We start from the raw sequence: 23,969 nt of genomic DNA, 5'->3' as shown, positions 1-23,969 counted from the left end.
AACCCCCCCCCCCCCCCCCCCCAACCCAAACATAACGCAATGGAGAAAAACACAACCCACAGCACACTGTGTGAGCTCATGAGAAATGTTGCTCAAAGCGTTTTACAAATGATTGACGAAAACTCTAAAAAGAGAAAATAATTGCATATTTGGACACCCGCACATACAGTATGTACACACACACACACACACGCGCGCATAGTACGGCTTAGTGAAAAGAGCCAGTAAGAAGCGGCTGAAATCATAAACGTGTGATAATATTCATCAACTTTCGGCTGCTCACCACAGTGGATCGTCCCCCTCCATCTCACTCTCTCTCCTCCCTCCTTACCTGTGACCCTAGGGGTGTGAAGCACATTTTAGGTCAGGGGCCACAAACAGCCCAATTTTATCTCAACTTGGTAAAACAGTGCCATAACAGCCTTTACATTTGAAAGTTTTTTTTTAATTGTTGTGGTGGTATACGTGTGGAATATTTTTGCAAAGCCAAACAATTACTACGGATTCTTTCTGGTGCAAAATACGGTTTAATATATATATATATATATATATATATATATATATATATATATATATATATATATAAAACTTATCCTAGAGCTGTTACATTATGCATGTTGTGACAAACTCACCCTGACATCATGGCTTTGAGGCTCGTCTGATAACAACGAGGTCACTATCTTTCAACATGACTGTTGACTTATAGCCGCTATTCTTAAGAAATCTGTTTTTAAAAAAATTTAAGTTTTCTTGGAATTTTTTCCAATTTACTTGGTGGTTTGGCGAGCCAAACTGGAGCCTCTTGCGAGATGGTTTTAGCCCCCAGTGTTACACCAATCATCTCCGTGTCCATGACTCTGCGCTTCATGACAAATGTTATGGAAAAATAAATAAAAAATCATTGCGACGGAGAGAAAAAACACTTAAACCCATTATAAGAGTATACATAAATCAATATCCCTTTAGTAAATGAGTATAATGTTCTGGATTATATAATAATGGAAATCATTTGTTCATTAAAGTGGATATTAAAAAAATAAATGCGGTTTAATGAGCTTGGAGTCTTGACGTGTGTAATCGTGTGATCTAAAGAGTCATTTTGCCCGCCTGGTCACCAAAAGACATTTGTCTACAGTTGCAAATGTGATTCACTTTTCAAAATCAAGATAACACAGGAAATGAGCGTTTGCAGATGAAATTCCTCCCGCGAAAAAAGATGTTCAACATACTTTAGGTGATCCATTGATGTAATGATCATTAATAAAGTGTCACGTTTGTCTCAGAAAGATAATTATGATTCAAGTAGAAATAACTCTTTATATAAATTGAGTGGTGTGGGGGGGGTGCCAGGAGTCACAGCAGGGAAACAGAAGGACTGCAGGCTTCAGATGTCTAGTTGAGGAGAAGAAGCAGCAGAGTTCAAATAAAGGCACAAAGTCTGGACAAATGAGGATTAACGCATCAAATCAAAATGTGTCTGCATGATGCATGCAATACAATGGCTTTGACACATCACATAGATAAGCAAAAAAAGAAACACAAGGTTTGTCAAAGAGATATATTCATATTGAGTAGAAATACATACTGTGTGAAAATTGCACAGCCGGCGTGTGACGTCGAGAGTTCTTCTGTCCAACATGAATAACTCTGGGCTAACCATGATATCTACAGATATTGACACATTATTTACACATACAGAGAGAGGGGGAAAGTTTTTCTGGGTACAACAGTGGTGTAGGTGTTAGCAGTCTTACCTCACAGCAACACCCTGCAACCCCGAGTCTGTATATAGAAGATGGATGGAGGCTTCTGCTGCGAGGTGCAGCACCATGATGTCTCCGTTTCTCATGGAAAAGTTTCCATCCATGTCGTCAATATTATCCTGAACACATTCTTTCTCAAGTCTCGTGACTTTTTTTCTGAAGCCAGTTGCGACTTCAGACTAAACTAAACTAATGATACTTTATAAATCCCCTTGGCGAAATCCTTTTTTTTTTTTTTTTTTTTTTTTTTTTACACATTTACTAGTCATAGTTCCAGAATGCCTTGAGCAAGTGATATGTCTTCAGTGGGGTTTGAACTTGTGAACTTCCGATCTCAAATCCGCAAAATTGGTCATTTGCTGCAAGTATATTAATTGAATCTGAACGCTAATGACATGCTGTCTCGGCCAGTGTCTGTACAGTATCTATATCTTTTTTCACTGATGAACTCACAGGCCGGAAAGATGCCCCCTGCGGGGTTCAGAATTAAACACCGGGGAGATGATGATTCTTTACAAGTTCATGAGGGCAACCAGCGTCTCTCATTTGTTTCCATCCATCAATCACTGATACTCATTCGTCCTGTCAAGAGAGCCTGAGGGTGAAACAGGATTACATGTATTTAGTGGAAGAAAACCAGACCACTTGATCCAAATTGATACAGGCACAGGAAGAACTTGCAAACCCTTGAGCGGAGGATTCGCGGTGTGATTAAACCCAGAACGTTTGAGCTATGAGGCACAACACTCATTATTCATTATCAATATGACGATGCCCCAGTTGATGAAGATACCGGCTTTTCATAAAAGTTTGTATTCAAACGTTACAGTGAAGCCTAAAAATATTGTTTCACAAAAGCTATTAGGATGAAAGCCACAGCGCCAACTCCCCTTAACCTCTGGCATCGCACTCCCAATGTGCATACAAAACAAACGAGACAAGACAGCGGCGATAAGAAACAAAATAAGTTTCTACGTTGTCCAGAGAAATCGTTCATGTCTGTTTCTGCGATAAGCTTTAAAATGGGTGTAAGGGGAAACATAAAAGGTGCTTTTGTAAGAACGATCCACGCAAACAAAATCACATTTGTTTTCCAGCAAAATCTCCACAGGCTTCTTTTAGTAACGCAGGCGTATGATCATCTTCTCACGACTGCCCGAACAGTCGGTGTGTTGTTTTTTTCACTTGCTGACTTTGTCTCTTTGTTTACATTCTCAGACACGCGACATAGATTTTATCGAAATGTTGTTGTTTTTTAGGATTCTGTCTATTTCTCGGTTTGTGAGCTCTGCAATGGACTTTTCATCCTAGACATCATTTCTGACTGATGGTCTTAGGCAGCGTGGGTCACCGAGTCCCTGTAATGGGTTTCTATGCTGTTATCTACTGAAGGTTCCCTCAATGATGTGTGGATTCAAAAGATTAAAAAAAAAAAAAAAAGGATACCTCAGACAGAAAAATCTTTGGCTTTTGTGACATTTGATAGAATTCCACCACGTGTCATCTTTTATCTGATGGATTGGCAAAGTGAAAAGTCTACGTGTTTCCAAGTCAGGAGAACATCTTTAAAAGATAATGAGTGACATGGGTCTCTCTAATGCAAAGTTTACTGAAAGCCCTACATATGTAATTGATGAGGATTTCAATGCACTTTGGCAGCTGACTTGATCGGTGTGCACACTGCTTTGCAGCTAAGATGAATGCACTTTGCCACTAAAGCTCTTGTGCTGTGTGGCATATAGTGCAGCTTTCAGTGGCACCTGAACTCAAATCGAAATAAGCTGTATGTTTAAGGTTCCAGCTGGGGCGATCTCCAGCTTTGTGAACAAAGTGTGACGCCCTCCATACAGAAACATACCAAGAGAGGAAATTAACCCAGTGGTCTCCATGGTTCAGTGCCTGCTGACAAAAAAAATCCCCTTTTTCTTATGGAACATGCCGGACAATTGAAATTATAAGCTACTTGGCGCGTCTGTGACGAGCCCTGGGAATTAAAGATTACTTTCACTGGTTATATGAGGCTTTTACTTGATTCTGAAGTGCTTCCTTTTGCCCTGAAGCACAACATCATGCATGCTGCACTGGATCATTTTGCATAGTGTGTTAGTCAATAAATCTGTCTTTCCTCCCTATATGTGCTCGTATACTTCAATAGTCAGGAGAATACCTTAATTGGATGCTTATTTACCACTGAGAGTGTTCTTGGATGCGTTAAGAGGAGGTTTCAACCCTGCTCCGTCCGTCTTACCTTCATCTGAAGCTCCTCGCACCCTTCACCAGCCATCTCTGCCTGCGCATGAGTGTCGGGGTCTAACAGTTAGTCACACGGTCGCAGCTGCAACAGAGACAGCTCTATCGAAGACGCATGATCTCCCTGACAACCTACCGTAGGCGATAGGCACCCGACTGCAGCCCGTTGCACTTTCGGCCGCACCTTTCCCGAGGACAGATGGACGTGACACCGGAGCGCGTCGACAGCGGCACATTTTGACTTTTCTTCCAGCAGATGAAGATCTCACGAAGATCACTTCTAAGCATTTATCCCGTAAGCTGACTACAGTTCTAATGGATATCTACTCCTCCACTTTATCGCCAGCTCTGGACATCGGCACAGGTTGCTACCTGCTGATTGTGGGTAAGTTGCGCGCCGCGCTTAAAGAAAGGTAACAAAACTTGCTCGAGGACCTCGCTGCTTTGATCTCAATTAATTGTGACATTTATACCCAATTTGTGCTTCTACTGCAGCACGTGGAGACTTGGAAACAGAGGAAAAGTTGTCGAATATCACTTTCCTCCCCTCACCGTTCTTTTTACGCGCAACCGTTTTATTTACACCTCTATTACAACTGTCTGAGACGGTTCGTCGCTCTGCCACCTGCTCACTTCACTCATCTGAAACTTTTAGATGCTGATGATGGGGAGCGGCGGTTTGTCTCTCAAGATGGTGTAGGTAAAAGTGTTGACGAAAGTTTCCAAAACAATTTCAATTGTGCGTGCGTGCGTGCGTGCGTGCGTGCTTGTGAGGGTTGCATTTCACCTACGGCGGAAATGATGACAATTAAGTGGAGCATCGCACTGTCAATTGCTTTGTTAAAATGTCTCTTTTTTTGAATTAGTGAATTTATAGAAAGTGTAATGAAAACTCATTTTAAAAATCCTGCAAGATAATGAGCCTTTAAGTGAAACAACTAGACTCGATCATGCGCTCTATTGTCTTTACATCTATTGCGTGTGTGTGTGTGTGTGCGCGTGCGTGCGTGCGTGTGTGTGTGCGTGTGTGTGTGCGTGTGTGTGTGTGTCCTGCTGGTTCATGACTAAAAATAGCCTCACTATGAGATTCTTGATTACTATGCAAGTGCCACACTCACTGCGATGTTATATATCTGACATTGATGCAAAACTTAGTCTTGTGTGGCTCTCCGTTGCATGCGACTTGATTGTCACTACTCGTCCCTATGAGGACTCTCATCTCATAAAACCAATAAGATCCAGGGGGAGTTGGAATCAGCTGACACACACTGCCGTGGTTTCACACATTTTTTGCTTCTGGATCCTCAGAGTTAGACCCCACTTCTATTGAGCAACCACTGAAAGATGGAGTGTTATGGAAGAATCAAGGCAGCTTCAGGCAAACAATGTGTGTAAATTGTGTAACAATTTCATTGAAAACCACGAATCCCGATCCGAACTCAAATCTAAACGATTTCGAGGCGGGAAATGAGCCCATTGTGATGACAGGATGTGCTGCTGGTGACATCTCTGCTAACCAGTGACATTCAAAGTCACGTCTGAAGGTTATCCCTGCTCACAAGATATAAAAAGGAGCACTGGTTTTACACGTGCAGTGGCTCCGTCTTGCCATGAATCGAGGTGGAATCCAAAAGCAGACTCCTTACAACACAGTAATGCTCAGTGAGTTTTGTTGTGACAGTCAGGGTTCCCACAAGCAGGCAAATGTACCAAGACGCAGGTGAGTATTAAAATAAGTCAGGAAGGGAAAAAAACAGGTGAGATGTGGAGACTTTACGAGGAGACGGAATGAGACTTGACACATCTTACAGCCAAATGAATAAAGCTTGTTTTAAATTGTGCCTATAGGTTTAGTGGTAGGTGTACGGAGGAGGAACAAGAATGCTCGAGATGATCTTTGCAACTCGTGTATTCAACCTCACACTCAGTGTGAGGGCATCAGAGTGTCGAGGAGGGTGGAGAATAGAAGAATAATGCAAACAAAAGGGGGCAGAGAGATGTTAAACAGTTGGTTGAGTGCTTTGCAAACCATAGCACGAATTTTCACATGTTTTCATTCTTCTATTGAATTTATTATATGCCTCATCTTCATTCCATTTACTGCGGCACACAGAAGCAGCGCATGTCACTCATTCTGTCGTTATTGAAATGGAGTGGGATGCCACCGCCAACACTTCTGCTCTGGTTCAGGATAATAGAATAAGGCAACCCTCTCCTCACAACCTTTGCATAATTACATTGAAGTCAGGCACACTCCTCACATCATCAGTTAGTACCACGCTGTGCCAGAATACGTTCCTTTATATTCATAAAGGGTGAAGCACTTTTTCTATCTGTTGAATTAGTGAAACAATTGATAGTGGATTCTTAATTTCCTACACAATAACTCAATACATCGGCTACATTTACGTTATACAATAACTATGAAGATAGTTATTTTTATTTCTTCAAGTATGAACTTATACTTATTTGGTATTCTTAATCATAATATTAATTCGGCATCACTTTACATCTGAATCAACGTGTGCTTTTTCATTTTAAGAGTTAATAGTAATAGCTAGTTTTAATACAATTATATTGAAGGAGAATTTTTTTCCCCCCTAATTTTGTGGCGCCCCCTGGAGGCCACGGCACCCTTAGCATTTCCCTATATTGCCTAACGGTCCAGCCGACGCTCCCATAAGCTGTTTCATTTTCCACAAAAGAACCAGCACAACATATTCTATGTTGCAGGTAAGACATTTGAAAATGGACTGGGAGTCTTGCCGTTCTGGAAGTCGCCATTGTTGTTATACTATTAGAGTGTTTGCTGTGCATGGACATCATAGCGATAAGGCACAGTGTCAAAATGAAACGGTCACTGCTTGGATGGGAATTGTCCCTCACCCGACCCGATCAATACCAGAGTTCACCCTGCCAACCAAAGCATTACACGATCCAGATGTGTGATGACACCTTATTCTCTTTCCACAGTTGTGAGGTACTTATAGAGTGCATGGAGCAAAAAAAAATAGGCACCAATCGAGAATTGAGAATTAAACCTCTGTTTTCACAATCCCTCTGACTCAACCACGCCGCTTTTATCACAGACATTTCATTAATGTCCAGTCAGCAAGTTTGGTAAAGACTTGTCCTGTTTCCCTCAAAGCAGAAAGTATAAAGAGCTCTGTTTTCTCTTGACCTGAACCATTTCCTACTCATGCTAATAAAAACCTGCATTATGTTGAGAGTTAAACTACCCACTGGGGGAAAATGCACGATGGACCATGAAAATTCAGACTGACAAGGGAGCCACATGGGGCGGCTGTCTTTAGTCATCGTCCAATGGTAACGTGGGCAGTGTACGTCCTCACCTCACCACGTCATTGGGCAAAACACTTAAAGAGGTCAGAGTGAAGAGACTTGCATCGCGGCACAGCAAGAAAGTCGGTTGACACCTGCTGGAGAAAGATACCTCTCCGTGTGGATGTTTGCATGTGGCTGGATTTTTCCCATGTTCTCCACACTTCTCTCACAATCCAAAGACATTAAGTGACGCCAAGCTGGTACTAAGAGGATATGCAAAATGTATTTTGGTAATAATTAGGATACAAAGTTTCCACATTTTGCAGAAAAAATGCAGGATTGTTAAGAAATTCTGTCCAATCGAAGCCCCCATATATTGCTCCATCATGTCTTTAAAGGAATAAAACGTTTGGCTTCTATGAGACTTGATTGATAAAAAAAGAGGTGGACCAGCTCCTCGAATCTGATTAAACAACAGACTTTATATTGCCATCAGCACATCTCTGATCTCTCTCTGTCTGTGTGCTGCCTGCTGATTTGGTCAAAGTGTGATATAAGTTTTCATTGTGGTTCACTGAAGCGGAACATTATATATACAGTTGTACTGTATGCCTTGCCCTGTATTTATGTCTTGTATTCCCTCATGTTTCCTGACGTCTGTCGTTCTAGGGGTGTTGAATTTAATATTTTCTACGATGTTTGATGTATGACGTTCATCTGACGGCATGTATTCAGAAAAGTTAGACATTGAGGAGTTTTGAAGAAAATTGAGGATGCAACAGCTGCGTCATGGAATGGAATGGAATAGCGAGAGCAGTGAAGATGCACAGCCCTACCGAGTTCTGGCTTTTTGCTCTTTGTTGCCGCTCTTCACCCGATTACCCCTGATTGTTGTCTGGTGTGTCTCATCGGCCTCCCAGTGTATTTAAGTCCTCTGCTTGGCCCTGTTTGGTTTTTTTTGTTGTTTTTTTTCTTCACTCCATGTGTGCTCTCCTGTGCATTTACCTAAATCTTACTGGTTGAGATAACAGCAGCTGCCAAGCCTTCACCCCCCCCCCCCCCCCCCCCCCCCCCCCACACACACACACACTGCTGTCTCCACTCACCCATCCTCTCGCTTAATTTATTCCAGTCAGTACGACACCCTTCGATGTCTCCAAAGCGCTGTCAGGATTAAAACAAAGAAACCATTCTTGTCTATCTGAATTCCGCTTTAAGGATGGTCGTTTTATCAGGTGGCTTCCACCTTTTTACCGAGCAATGCTTTCCTGGTTTGGTCTGTAATACAGTTTATCACCATGAATTGGAGGGTGGAAAATGGTTTTCCATGGTCTTGATCTGTAAAGAAATGGCATCTTGTGTTGATTCAGCACGCTCGTCCGGCACATCAAAGGCTGAGATCACTCGGAGAGACGAGATCGTTTAGCGATCATTTTAAAGAGATACGACAGTATTAATAACTTTCCAACAGAGCATCTCGTGGCGACTCCTGCGTCCCAATTCGCCGATGAATTAGTGGCTGAATCGCCGTCTGCGAACCACTTTTCTCGCAGACTTAAGCAGCGGGGGATAACGTTTTTCCCATCGATTCTTTTTTTTGTTCTCCTGCAGTAAGTGGTTGGAGCTATCGGCTTGGCTGCACTTCCTTCAAAGTAATTTTCACTGAGCCGGAAATGGACGGGGTCACTGGGTTTCGTACTCAAACAGTCTCGCCGATGATCCCGCGGAAAGTTCAAAGACAAAAGGAGGCGACGTACCGGAGCCGTGTTGTGGCTACAGAGAGCTGCTTTTAGGATGCGAATCTGCTGATTGCGCCTCACATTTCTGTTGGGTTGACTAAACAGAGATTTGTCACTTCTCGGTTCTTCCGACATGGAAGCGTCAAACGAAGAAAAAATTTTTTTTATCCTGATGAAAGAAATCAAATTGCAATTTTCCTCTCAGTTCTTTAACAGAGACTCTTCCTGCAGACGTAACAATTGCATGTACTAGTTTACCAGGAAAAATGTGTCCGAGATAAGCGCAGAAAAAAAAAAGACCGTCAGTATGTGAACAATATCCAATGGCAATGAAACATTTCAAAAGTAATTCTAAGGCCCCATTTACGCAACAACATCAAGTGAAATACTTCCATAGTGTTTAGAGTGACAATAGTGCTCTGAGCCACTGACAGTGCAGCTTTTTGAAAACGGCTCCCAAGGTGGAACTTTTCGAAAACAATCCGACTCCATGCAAACGAGAGAAAACGCAACTTTTTGAAAAGCGTCGTAGACAGTTCATCTGCACGTGCTCAAGTGGATGGACATTAACAACAATGGCGGCCTCCAGAGTGTCATGACTCCCACATCATGTTCTCCCGGGTCTTAAAACGTTGTCGTGTACAAGGGGCCTGATTGTATTTGATAAAATAAATTGTGAGTATCACATCCAAATGTAAGTACGCATCCACAGTGTGTATATACAGTATGAGGTGTTGGATCCAGTTTTTTTTAGTTTTTTTTAACTGCTAACTCAGCAAATTAGGAAACAGCTACAACTTCAAGAATTGAGCCAACTTTTGACGTGACAGTGGAGGTAATATGAGTTGGTCGACTGGAGGCTGGGATTTATTTAACCTCCTCCAGGTTTTGATTTATGTCAATCGAATCTGAAAGCCCGGGTTGAGCAGATTCAGGGTCAGAGGATATTCAGAGTGCAGCTGCCAAACACATGACCTTCAACCACATCTAATGGACTAACCACATGCGGCAGCAGGCTGGGAGGAAAAATCATTATACAGTAAGTGAACACTTTGAAAAGAATGTAAACAGTGCCTCGGAAAACTTTAGATTATTTTCCTACCACCTTCTGCAGCTTTTTGTGAGGAACAGAGATCCGAGCTAATGAACCAGATGTTTAGTCTCTTTCACGTTATGATTACAGAGCACCAGAGCGACTACTCTCTTCCCTGTGTCATCATCAAGGAGACCAGATTCCTATCGGGGAAACTCTTCAAGTCGCCTTCAAATAGATTGTATATCTCTGAAGATCTGAGTGTGATGAAGGACGCACCCCTTTAGATCCACAATCTATTTTCAATCCAGTTTTTGATTACACACACATGAGAAGTGCAACAAAACATCAATACATGTGACTACAGCTTCAATCTTTAGTACTGCCACTTTCACTTTAACCCTTTATGGGGCCTTCATTAAAGTTCATGTTTTGTTGAACACTAACGAAGTGAGTTTTTGTGTGGCCAAGTCGGTAAATTTGCTATTTTTAGTTCAAATAAACTAACCAAAATCACACTTTTCATAGTATCTCAATGCACCTCACAACTGTGTAACAGTGGCCCAGATAGCTTTTTTTATTTTTTTTACATTATAAGACATTCTTCACATAGACTTTGTCATAATTTCATACAGTCATAAAATTCTACCCAATATAAAGCACAATTTAATCCTTATAAGTCATTGTTATGAACTTAGTGTGGTTAGTTTGAAAAGTGAGGGTTAAAAAGAAGTGATAAAATATTGATGTGGAGTCCTGGTATATCTTGAGCACCCTCCATAGACTTTAATTAACGGAAAACAGGGCCAATAGTAGTCGGTCTTACCACTTTCTGCCTGGTCTTGGGGGATTTTTGCTGTGCGGAGTCTGCGTGTTTCTCCTGGGCGCCAATGTACGATATGTCTTTTATGTTCTGAGGCGTTGAGGCATGTTGACATCCTTGCCTCAGGCCCCCTCTGCACGACGACGTTTTCCAGTGAAAATGCATGCACGAACGTTCGACGTGTTTTTAAGGGCCAGTTAGCATGACAATCGTGCTTTGGAACCCGTGAAAACTTTTTCAAAACAGCTCCCAAAGAGGAACTTTTCGAAAATACTCCGGCTCCGTCTCGTTGTAAATGGGGGCGGAAACGCAACTTTCTGAAAATGCTCCATCTCCATGCGCACCACTGCTGGAGTAAATAGTTTGTCTGCACATTAGTGAGTTGATGGGCAATCAGGCAATCTTCTCCTGGGACTGCAGTTGTTGCTGTATAAACGCAAAACTTTTCTGAAACAGAAACCCAAAAACGAGGCGTTTTTACTTGAAACTCTGTCGTGTAAACTGGGCCTGAATTCAGCAACTTACTAATAAATGGTTGCGCATGATAACGAAGGTGTCAAAAATGCAATTTAATGGATATTTATTGAAAAAAGTTCAGTTGTAAAAATGATTTTAAACTTAAGTTCACATTCAACTTTATATGGGGGTCGATTTGTGGCATTTGCCCACATTTTGATAGTCGCCGCTCATTCAAAGGTTTTCTGATAGATAAATCAAATAAATGCAAATCATGTTTGTAAAGGACTCAATTAAATTGACCGCATGCATAAACTTGAATAAAAGGGGGCACAACTGGGTGTAATTGTCCATCGATGTGAAACAGATCAACCTTAACCTACTCTAAAAGGTTTTCATCCTTCGATAGAACATTTTGAAGGTTTGATTTGAAATAATTATTCTGATAGTTAATTGGTAGAATTAGATTAATGAACGTGGCCAAAGATGAAAATGAGAACGATTTATATTTACGGCGCTGAATGAAAACATCGCTGTCATTATAGGTAATCTTAATAATTACTATGACTCGGCCCATAATTGTGTCTTAATAATTGTGATAATTGTCATCAATATTGTGTGGGTACAATTAGTTTTATTTACAGGATGATAATTGTGTCGATTAGCAGTTTTTAACATAAATGATAAATGAAAATCAGGGTAATAATTATTGTTAATCGATGGATTGATGTTGATTACTATACAGATGGTTGTAATTGCTGGCAGGATTTTCCCATCAGCTGAAAACACTCCTGTGCAGTGGTAGTGGACTTTAATTACACGGGCTCAATCATTTCCGCAACTTTCTTAGAAGAAGTTTAAAGCTGTGTCAACACAGAAGGTACAAAGGCACCGTTGAGGGGAAGGTGTGCTAAGACGTGAACACGCTGAGACTTTTCAAATATTTCACTTTGACGAGGAAATTGAAAGTGTATCCGGGGGCTTCATTAATCTTCTACACGGCGTGAGCACAGACATCGGAGGAAGATTGAGCGAAAGGGGAGAGCTGAGTTTGACAGATGCTCGTCTTCGCCGGCACGGGAGCAGACTTCATACAGGATTTAAACTTTCCAGCTTTTTACACTGAACTCAACCGTCATTAAGTCGCCGCAGTCCGACTGCATATTCAAGACCCGCAACCCTGCAGGAGTGCTGGGACTTAGAGGGAAATGTAGACGAACGCAACATGCAATAGTGTATAAATCATTTCAATCCCTTGCATATCAAATGTTAAAAACTGAAACGTATTATTTCCTTTGAAGCCGAGAGAAATTTGTAGAGAAATTGTGCATTTTAAGAGGGCATCTTATCTCAACGAAACAGACATACCGGCATGTTCACCTCTGCCTTGCATGAAGTCTTCTTCTGAATTAAATTGGCTATTTAGGGGAGTGAGGAGACATGAAGTGAAGGATTAAATTCTTCTGTATTTCAACTAACAGGTTGGGGCAGCGATACTCAACCTGCCGAAATCAAAAGACCCTTTTTAAATATTAAACCATTGTTTCATGTTCATTTCACAGCATGTGAAACCTGTGGTGCACTAGCGCCTGCGCAAATATGATTAATGGAATAATATGATTATTACCATTGTGAAACTTTTATAAGAATTAACAAATAAAGAAAATTTGTTCTATTCATACGTTTATACAAATGTAAAAAAAAAGACCCCAGAAAGTTGTTTTTTTTATTATCTTTTTTATCAAATCAATAGCATGAATAGAGAATAACAACAGGATTCACCACGCTGATACTGTTGCTGGAGCATTTCTATACAAGCAGGTGCATTGTCATCAAAATACATTTTAAACAACTGATAATGTTCACATTTGAAACCCACATAAATGCAAAGGTCAAATCCTATATTGCTTTTCTTTATCGAAACAAATCTTCCTTTAGACATTCTGCCAAGCAACCTCTGGTTAAAATGAGTTCTCCCAATCTTAGATTTACGGCGATGTAATCTACAGATCTGCCTTTAAAAAAAACTCTCCCTCACAATCCGGATGTTATTTACGATGCCGCTATCTGCCTCGTGACTGGCGCTTCATATAGCACTTACTATTGCTGCCTGGAATCCCTGGAAAAACTCTCAATCTTCAGGCCCCTCTCGATATCCACAACACAAATCGCAGTTTATGTTCTCGTAGATTCATCAGCTAAAACCCGTAGCTCCTCTGGACGCTTCTTGTTATAAGTTTTCTGCTGCAAGTGACTGAAAGCTTCTGAAAACAGACCTTCAACTTTCTATATTTACTCATTCTTCTCTTTCACAAAAACAGCCAATAAACAAGGATCTATGCATTTGCTATTAGTTTCTATCCAATTGTTACTCTAAACGTGATAAATACTGCTTTCTTTTTTGAAGATTGTGTGACACTGTATTATCGAATGTATATGTGTACTTGTATATTCGTTTCATTGTTTTTCTCGGTGCCGCCTCGCTGCCTCTTGGCCAGAAAGTCATTTTAAATGAGAACAGGCTCTCAATTGACCTACCTGGTAAAATTAAGGTGAATTTAATAACGTTCTCAAACACCCTAATAAAAAATTGATTCTTATGTGTACACACTCATAACATAGAGTACATGGCTTGCCAACTATTCATACTTGGTCACGTAGAGATATTTGTCCAATACACTTGGTCATACAGTGAAATTTGGAGATGAATACGGAGTATCCAAATGCTTTTTTTTTTTTTTTTTTTGAAATGTGGTGGGACAACCTAAGAGTTCCACACACGCACGGGGAGAACATGCAAACTCCACACAGAGCGTCCACCGAGCCCAACCCGGACTCAACCCGCTAACCCCGGCCAGAGCGCTGACCACCGCACCGCACGTGGCGTCACGCTTACGTGCGGTTAAGTAAAGCACCTCTTTCCACGCATCTGGTTTTTAAAGTGGTGCCAGATGGCCACACACTGCGGGTCACAGGATGTCATGTCAATAATTGAAAAAAAAAAAAAAAAGAGAGATTAAATTAAATTTTCATCAAGAGAGAAGTGAGTGCTTCACTTTGCTTCAGTCCGGCAAAGATGGGTGTCATCATTACGTCTTTCATTGTGGAGTTTGAGAGCAAACGGCACACACAGCTGTACACGTGATCACACACACACACACACACACACACACACACACACACACATTGTGTGTCACTGATATGAGCTTGCAGATGTGGCTCAGACTTTCAGTCGTCTTTCAGTCCCGAATTTCATTGTTTGATCTCACGTCTGCGTCCGCACGTTGAAATGTCGTCGCCAAAGTGCCATTGCAGCTCTTTCACTTTTGGTGTGTGACTGGGTCAGTGTGACAGATAGTTGTGCTGTTTCATTGGAATTCATTCAGAATTCAACTTACGCTCAATTTCAGTCAATGCATGAAGGTGTGAGTGGGTCCAGAAAGGGATTTTACTCAGTGTTCAGTGTGTGGTTGCTCACTATTCGGCTTTCTATTTCAAAATAGTTGTAGAATTACATTTACAGATTTACATTTTGATAAACATCTTAGGCTTTAGAAAAGAGGGAATCAAAAGGAAATGAATCATGCAACAGCATTCAGATGGAGCAGTGCCATTTTCAGCACGAGTGTATTCAAAAACGCTTTTTTCTTCAAGCTTTAGCAGTGTGCCTCTTCATTTACAGGCTGCCAGCAGATGGAGTTATCGCTCATCATTACTTCAGCTTCACCACTTTCTTCCACCACTTCATTCAACCTATGGTTATGGGTGCCTGAGCTGATCCCAGCTGACTGTGGGTGAAGCTGGTGCACCCGGCGAAGGTCACAAGTGCATCACAGTTTGTTTTTTTGAAAACCGGAGCGCCCAGAGAATCATCTGTGTTTTAAAGTCTAAAGTATTGGTGTCACTGGACAGCCACCCCCTCTCTCTGAGCTCCAAGGCAACACCACCAGTTTCCACCCAGTGTTTGCTCGACATTTCCAATTATCACACCCATGACACATCAGCGCGCTCGGTACACAGAGCGAGACAGTGTTTGGGTTTCGGTTAATGTGTGTCCACTCTGTGTTTGGCCTGTCTGTCGGCGTAGAATAACAATTACTAATTACTGCATCAAGTCTGGCAGCGTGGAAATGTCCGTGTCGTTGTTGTGAGAGACAACGATCGTGGATCCAAGAAGGTTATGAAGCTTTCAGTGTTTCCAGCGAGGATAGGCACGCGCACACACACACACACGCACGCACACACGCACGCACGCACGCACGCACGCACGCACGTACGTATTTCCTCCAGCTTTAGCAGTTTGGTGGCTCCTGGTCAGCCAACATGGCAACCTGCTGTTTTGCTGCAGAATTACTTCTGCGGTCGTTAAATTCAGCTTTTCAAAGTAGAGCCAGTGACTTTCACTTTCTCAATCAGCCGTCTGGGAACTTTTTAAAGTGAAACTTTCAGCTTTAATATTATTCCACTCGGTATTGTGCTGCTCTGTAGCCATGGTGCTGCGCCCAGAGACGCTGCACATGCACCTGCTCCAGTAAGAGATTAAAAAAAAAAAAAAAAAAATTTGTGAATGATGGTGTATTTTCCCTGTTATGTTCTGATGACCTGTCCAGTGCTTGTTTTTATGTTGTTTTTTCATGTAACCAGTTATTTCTGTGCTTTGTATTCATGAATTTACTACTTTTTTTTTTAAAGAAACTTTCTACACATTGATTTAACATGAAACAATAAGTCAATATTTACCTATGTGTGAACCTAAAGTTTGATTCATTAGGCATCATGGCCTCAATGGGGAGATCATAGAGAATTTCGGATAAAATTTTGAATCTGATCAACAGTTAAGATAAATATTATTTCCCTCTGCCCCTAGCTGTGCTCTCCATCGTGGGGAACCTGCTCGTCCTCGTCATGGCGTTCAAGAGGTCGTCGAGGATGAAGCCGCCGGAGCTGCTCAGTGTGAACCTGGCGGTGACAGACCTGGGTGCGGCCATCACCATGTACCCTCTGGCCGTGGCCTCCGCCTGGAGCCACCGCTGGCTGGGGGGAGACACCGTCTGCATTTACTACGGCCTCGCTGGGTTCTTCTTCGGCATCGCCAGCATCATGAACTTGACTGCGCTGGCCATCGTGCGCTTCATCGTGTCCCTCAACCTGCAGTCCCCGAGTAAGTAACTCGCAGGTTTAACATACAGATTGATAAGAATCACCCATGACATTTCAATTTATAATGCCATTAATATTCAACCAAACTGCTGGTTCTTCTTAGTAATAATAAAACTTGATTTGCCAGAGGGTTGTTTAATTAGAAAAAAAAAACAGAACAAGGTGTCTGCACACCCGAGCAAGTAGCTGTAATAGTAAATTAATACCAGATAATAAGTGTGGGACTTTTTTTTCAATCAAACCAATTAGTTTTTGTTGAGCGGCTGGTTGCATGTAATTTTTATGAACATAATTACCTCAGTGATTATCTTCCAGATGACCACTGTAACCTTCCAACACAAACATTAAAATGACCGCGTTCACCTCCTTTGGATCGAATCTTATTAAGAACATTGTGCACCAATAATCCTCAGTACCCTCTGTTCACCATTTCTGTAGTGATTGTAGATATTAGAAGTTATTGGCAAAAATATTTAATTAGGCGCCGTGTTGTGAGGCAAATGCATTTGTGGGATGAGCAGTGGACGTGCCAAGTGTTCTCCGACTAATTATTCTGCTTTTAACTCTTGTTCTGTGTCATTTACTGGACGGGATGATTGAAATCTGAAAAAGTACATATTAACTTCATTTACCAAACAGGAGCAAACAGGAGCTTTGGGATTCATTTACATGAATTTATTTACAAGTCTGGTAAATGCACAAGAAGGAAAGGAGGAAGAGAAATAGCAGTTCTCTAGTTCATCGTCCTCCTTCCTTTTCTGCTGCCTCTCCATCTCTTCGTTGCTGGAGGATCATGTCAACAAGCTCCTCCCACTGCTTGAAGCTGTCCTCCTTCAACGTCCCCTCCACCTCCAGACGGGCTTCCATAGCTCCATGCTCGCTCCACCATTCAGCTTCTGTCTCACAAAGCTGGAATGAAAATTGTGGGGGAAAACAATTCATTTTAAAACCACTCACATTCATCTGCAAGTCCAAACAAAATGAAAAAAGCTCAAGTGTGAAATGTTGGAATTAGAATAAAGCCAAGGGATGGAGCCGGCTCTCTACCTTGATGAGCTCGGACAGATTCTCGGTCAGCGTCGCCTTTTCGCGCCTGTGCTCCTCTTTGAGACGGGCGATCTCTGCTGCCACCTCCTTCTCACGGAGCTCCCAGCGGTGCTCCCACTGTGTCGGAGACTCTTTTCTTGGGGTCTTCGGTTGACTTGAGGCGTCTGCAGAGCCTCTTTGGTCCTCTGGGCGACTTGCCGCTGGTGTTTTTTTGATCAGATTTTTCCTCCTTTGCCGCCACCTTCTTTTCCCTCGCACCCCAGCGAACCTCCCAGTGATGGTTGCTGTCAGGTGGCATCTTTTCAGAGCGAGCCTTCAGCGGGTCGTATCGCCTATCCTTCGAGGCTTTCGCCACAAGAGCGTCTTTCAGGAGGCGTTTTTTTCTCCTCCAGCTGGGAGACCCTCAGCTGGTTTTGTGCCTCCAGAGCGCTCACCTTCTCCTTCTCCTGCTCTAGGCGGGAAAGGCGCTTCAGTAAATCGAGGATCTCCTCATTTTGCCACATGCTGAGTGTTTGTGGAGATCTCGCAAAACGCATCAACACGGAAAAATACAGAGTACTATGATACTGTGGATGGAGTGACCTTGTGAAGCAGAATGTGGTTATGATACCACTGTTAATGAATTGTGAGTTTCTGGTTGCCGTCCTTTGGCCTTGAGTAGGCGTAGAGGTTGTGACAACCAGCGGGCAGAGTGGGTGAACGATATAGTCCTGTTTTAGTTGAACTTGTGACTCCAGCAGAGTGTGAAGACTATTTTTGTAGTGAGGGGATCAGTTCATTAGTGGGAGAAGAGCAGTTTAAAGCTGTTATGTTAATGTTTTAGGTACTCCAGTGTGGTATTTTACTCCTAAACCCACAAGATAAAAAGTGACTCTGGTACTGTTAAGATTGGTAACTGGTTGAGCTCTCGCCCGTGTTCCAGTTCTATAAATTGACCCAAATGGTGTTTTCAGTTTCGCAATAGTGTTTTTGTACTAAATGAAATGCCACTGGACAGATTACTGTTACCTCAGCCCAGAGCCATGCTCACGAGTTCCTTTAACTCCCAGGCTTTATGATAATTGAAGCTAAAGTCTCACATTTACAGTCTAGAAATAGAACGAGTTCATCCCGATGGGACTTTCCATTTCTGATGTTGATGTCGGCTGTATATTCACATACTGACCCAAAAGACTCTAATTATAATATCATATGAGATCATTTAGGGATTTTCAGCCCTTAACCCTTTGTAGAGCATTCACTGAAACAACTCAATCCAGAGCGATATCTAAGTGCTGTATATCTCAATATGTAAATAAGTTCTCAGATGTACCATTCAGTCTCTCGAACTGACTGTAAGGAAGAGATGAGGATAATAGATGAGATTTGTTTCAAGGTATGTTGAAACAATATGCAAGAAAAAACAGGCTGGGTCACATTACTAAAAAACATTATGTATTAAAAGATTACACGAATCCATTTGGTGCAGAAGACACCAAATAATCACCAATTTATCACATTTTGAAAAAAGTCAAATGGCCTTTTCTGAAGCAAGAAGAACCAGGAAGACTTTCCATTTGTATTTATATACTGTACCTGAAGGAGTTTAAGTCTGATGGCGATCTTAGTCATTTTTAGTTGGACTGAATATTGAGGCGAGTACAATAATTTAATATCAGGCGTCTGAATTAAGAAGAAGACCAGACAGAAAAATGAATTGTTGGTGTCAACACAACATCTTACATTCCCTTTTTCATTTAATCAAGCCTTTTACCTTTTAGCATTCAAGTCTCCACTCAAATTATCATAGTGTTCACTTACCTTTGTCCGTCTTTCCTTACATATATGGGGTTGCTCATACACCCCTGTGGTAGAGAGGTGATTAAGCCCTGATAGGAATCAGGTGTGCTGCCTCACCTCTCTGCCCATAAAAGGAGGAGCCGCCTGACAGGCGGGCGTGAACAGACAGACATTAGAGAAGAGCCTGAGAGAGGCTGTAGTGTTTGTGGGTTTGAGTTTCTTTGATAAAATAATTATGATTTTGGTAACTCCTGACTCTGTGGGGGAACCCGGTGGTGGTGTGTCCTATTGCCACAACCCTGAACTACCTTTTCTCTTGTCCTCGTACATACTGTCACATACAGTTGTCTCTTTGGCATTAATAAAAAAAAGCTCTAATTGAGCTTATTAAGGATATGTGGGACTGAGGTTTTCACAAATCACCTTCAGTCTGAGTTAAACTTACCAGGTCACGCTGGGTTGTCCTGGTCTTAGTGTCTGGTGCTGGTTGAAGACACACTGGGAGACGGTTTTTCACTGAACCTCACACTTGTTCTGAGGAGTGCTTCAGCCGGGGAGTGACAGCGGCTGCAGTCCTCGTCAACATCCGCATTAATCAGCCAATTTTGGCAGATTACCAAATATTTTCTCATGGTTATAGCCAGCCGATTGGTTGTTGGGGCCCGAATGAAGAGCCTGGAAAAGCTCCCGAAGGCAGAGTTTAGTTGAAATGCTCCTTCACTCAATAGACTGAAACTTATTTCAATACAGCGAGTCTGTGGAAGGCTCAATCCATGATAGCTGTAAATTATAACATGAATGAACCGACTAACAAAATGAACAAAAAGAAGAGAAAACACGGAACAACCGTGGCAATTTTCTTGCAACTATTTGAACGATAACTATATTTAAGACCTGCCGAAACAACACAAGACTGCAGCCTACAACTGGACAGCCGATTGTTTCTATTTTCCAATGACAACCTGTACTGTCCCTGTTTTAGCTCCAGAAGTTGCAGTGTTTTCAGAAAAGTTGTTTTTCTCTCCCGTTTAAGCCGAGTCAGAGCAATTTCAAAAAGTTCCACCTTTTGGGAGCCGTTTTCAGTGTCGCATAAACGGGACACCCAAAACGTGACAAAGGTTTTATGTCTCTGGCATATATGAATCAACAGATAAAGCAAATCAGTTTTTTTATGTCTAATAATAATTTATTTTTAGACAAACATAAAATCTACCTTAAAGTCCCCCCCCCCCCCAAAAAAACATATTTTGAACATGCAAACTCCTCATCCACGTGGTTTAAAAATGTGCTTAACGATAGAGACAGAGGGTCTGCACTGTCTCTTATCTTCACGTCTGCTGCCATACAATAGTAAAAGAAGCAGGCCTGTTCTAGGAAATCAGCAGCTCTTTAAAATTGCACATATGTGATCTAATTCCAACCTCTCTCATGATGGTCGAACGTCTGCTGCCTCTTTGTTCCGCAGTGCCCTGTGGCCTCTTCCTCCATCAGCTCTTGTATCATTTTGCGGTCGTGCTGTGCGTGTTTTATTTTAATTAATTTCACATCGGAGTGTCACACAGATGGCAATAAAGCTGGTCAGCGTTAATAATGTTATGCAACGCAGGATGAATACGTTGTACAATGATGATATTTCCTGTAGATTTGCATTAGGAGCTGGAGGTGTTTATTCTACTGCACATATAAATATATATATAATATATATGTAATGAGGTTTTAAATGCTGCTGCAAACCACATTTACTGATTTATGGCTTGATGTAGCTTTCCAGCAATATTGTCTTCACGTCTGCCTCGCAGATTCTCCGAATTTCAACTTGATGAGATTTGCAGCCTCTGGCTTTCTTTGCATGTGAGCGGCTCCGTGTATTTATCCGCAAAAGAAACAAAACATCCCCGCTTTGTCTCTCTCTCTTTGCAGAGGAGAAAATCAGCTGGAAGATGGTGAAGATACTGTGCCTGTGGACGTGGCTGTACGCTCTGATCTGGGCCCTGTTCCCCGTCCTGGGCTGGGGCCGCTACGGGCCCGAGCCCTTCGGCCTGTCCTGCTCGCTCGCCTGGGGACAGATGAGACATGAGGGCTTCTCCTTCGTCATCTCCATGTTCTGCTTCAACCTGCTCATGCCCGCCGTCATCATCGTCTGCTGCTACTTCGGCATCGCGATCAAGCTCTATTTGACCTACAAAAAATCAATGAATAACTGCAACAGGATCCCCAATATTCTCAAACTCCACCGGAGGCTTTATATAGTGAGTGGCTCGTCTGGCGCCAGAGTGTGCGTTATCCAACATCTGACTTTGGTATTGACAGAATGACTGTAGGCTATATTGTTTTTCTTTAATTGCTTACTGCAAAAAAAAATCATCTTACAAATGTAATTAATCAAGAACAGCAGGTAGAACAGCAGCACATCTACTAATCATGAAGTGGTCGAGGTGCAGAAGTGATCATTAGATAAGGCTTTGTATTTATTTGATTACTTGATATTACTGGCATTTGAATTGACGCTCACGATTTGACACAAAAGCAGCAGTTCCCAATAGAAACTGGAAGATTAATAAATTTACAAAGAGACTTGCATGTTCGCACCCAGACCATACAGTAACTCCTCCTACTTTTCTGACTGTTGGACATGAGTCAGTGAGTGACATAATCGATGAAGAAGCTTTAAAAATGACTGAGTGCATCACATGACAACTCAGGCTCCATTTGAATGACATTTTTGCCCTTTCTTTTCAGAAAACAAAAATTTTTGCACAGGAATGTGCGTTTAAACGGATACGTCAGAAAAACTGTAAATGATGTCATTGCACGCGCAGAGAACAATGCGCTATAAACGTTAACATTGGTACAGGCATGTTCGTGTGGACAGACGACCAAGTTGAACCACTGTCACTGGTGACTCTCAACGATAAACCCACCAGGTCCCGGGAGAATTGGACCGTTTTTACGAAAAGTTGCATTTTACCCGGTTTCCATGGTTTCCATGTGTAAACACAGTGTCGAGTAGATGTGGCTTAAAACTGCATCCTGACGGCTTGTGCTTAGAAACATATAAAAACGCTAATATGTAAGGAAACATATCAATTATCTGTACGCGTGACAGAAAACCAGCAGAATCAATCATAACTGTATGCTCTTCAGAGTTTTGGGAACCACTGGACCGGTTCAGAGCAATGCTTTGTTACTTAGGAACACATGTTCTTTTCTGACCTCCTTTTCGTGCTGCAGATCGCGGTTCTGATCAGCGCGGGCTTCCTATGCTGCTGGTCGCCGTACGGCTTGGTGAGCCTGTGGTCCGTTTTCCGCGACAGTCGCTCCATCCCGCCTGAGGTCAGCTTGCTGCCGTGCATGTTTGCCAAGAGCTCCACGGTATACAACCCCATGATCTACTACTTCTTCAGCAAGAGCTTCAAGAGGGAGGTGAAGCTCCTGCCGTGGCTGTGTCTCAACTCCGTCTCGTGCCACGTCCCCAACGGCGTCAACGACAATGGGATTTACATGGTCAGTGCCAACGTCGAACCCAAGGCGTCTGCTCGCTTGACCACGGTGGAGGAGATCTCAGACTGCAGGACGGTGTCTTTGGATTGCAAGACTGTTGCATTGTGAAATATCACAGACTGAGCTGTAAAATTTGAAGAAGGAAAAAAAAAAAAAAAAAAAGGCCTCTTTGTGTGTCATCTCTTAAGCATTGCCGCGTGACGTGTGGTGTAACAGGGTAATTCCTGACCCCTCTTGTGTTTAGCCATGACGCCTGACAGGACACGTCTGCACAACATGCTACCCGGTCGGCGACGCTGTAGAATACAGTTTGGTCCGTCGTCAAAACGACCCTCGCACCCAGAAACGTTGGCATGCGCACCGTTTGAGTGAACCCACTGTGACCGCCGTTGCTTGAAGTTTTGTCTGTTATCATGCATTGCACAGGTTTTCCAACAGCAGGATGTGAACGGGGCCGAGAAGAGCCGCGGGATCAACGCGCAGTCGAGAAACTACGAACCAAAAGCTGTACATATGTAACTATGAGTAAAACCTTTGTGGGGGGAAAAAAAACAAAAAAACAACTATGTTTACATCGCCTAAAAACACTTTGTGATTATTCTGAGACAGAGTCTCACTGCTTTCCAGGACGTTTATGTTTGCACTGAGAGTTTTAGTTCAGAAACGTCACTTCCCCTTCAGTTACTGGACCTGTTTTTGCTTTATGTCACTTCTGGCTGTCGTTTAAAACTGAACTAACACATTTTGTCACTGGTAACGCATGAGGATTCCATGACACAGCAACCTGATGTGGAGGCTGGTTTTAGGAGGTTTTTGGATGATAGTGAACAAAAAATGAATAAATAAATAAAAGCAGCATTTCTGTGTAAGTAACACTTATTTGCTCTTGTTCGTGAAATAAATGCCAAATGTGGACAAAACTGGACGTACTGCATTTCAGTGTGATGCGACATGTAAATCTGGTTCATTGTTGGGGCATATTAAAGATTCATATTTTTAACTTGACAAGTCTTAACAATATTTATCGAAATCCAATTGATCCAAGGTATGAAACTATGAAACAGCAGATTTCAAAAAGGCTCCGTCCACATGGAAATGGTGATAAATGCAACTTTTCTACCAAATCGACAATA

General features: G+C 42.2%; 1 protein-coding gene across 1 annotated transcript; it reads left to right on the top strand.

Moving 5' to 3' along the window:
* Positions 1-4,059: 4,059 nt before the first annotated feature.
* Positions 4,060-23,752, top strand: opn8b (opsin 8, group member b). The gene is made up of 4 exons (XM_080490143.1): positions 4,060-4,398; positions 16,217-16,510; positions 21,256-21,584; positions 22,567-23,752. Exons 1-4 carry the CDS (start codon positions 4,329-4,331, stop codon positions 22,942-22,944), a joined length of 1,071 nt encoding a protein of 356 aa, XP_080346269.1. The 5' UTR covers positions 4,060-4,328; the 3' UTR covers positions 22,945-23,752.
* The last annotated feature ends 217 nt before the right edge of the window (positions 23,753-23,969 follow it).

The sequence above is a fragment of the Lipophrys pholis genome (genome assembly GCF_963383615.2).
Source record: "Lipophrys pholis genome assembly, chromosome: 21".
NCBI lineage: Eukaryota > Metazoa > Chordata > Actinopteri > Blenniiformes > Blenniidae > Lipophrys > Lipophrys pholis.
This window is presented reverse-complemented; position numbering and strand designations above follow the sequence as displayed.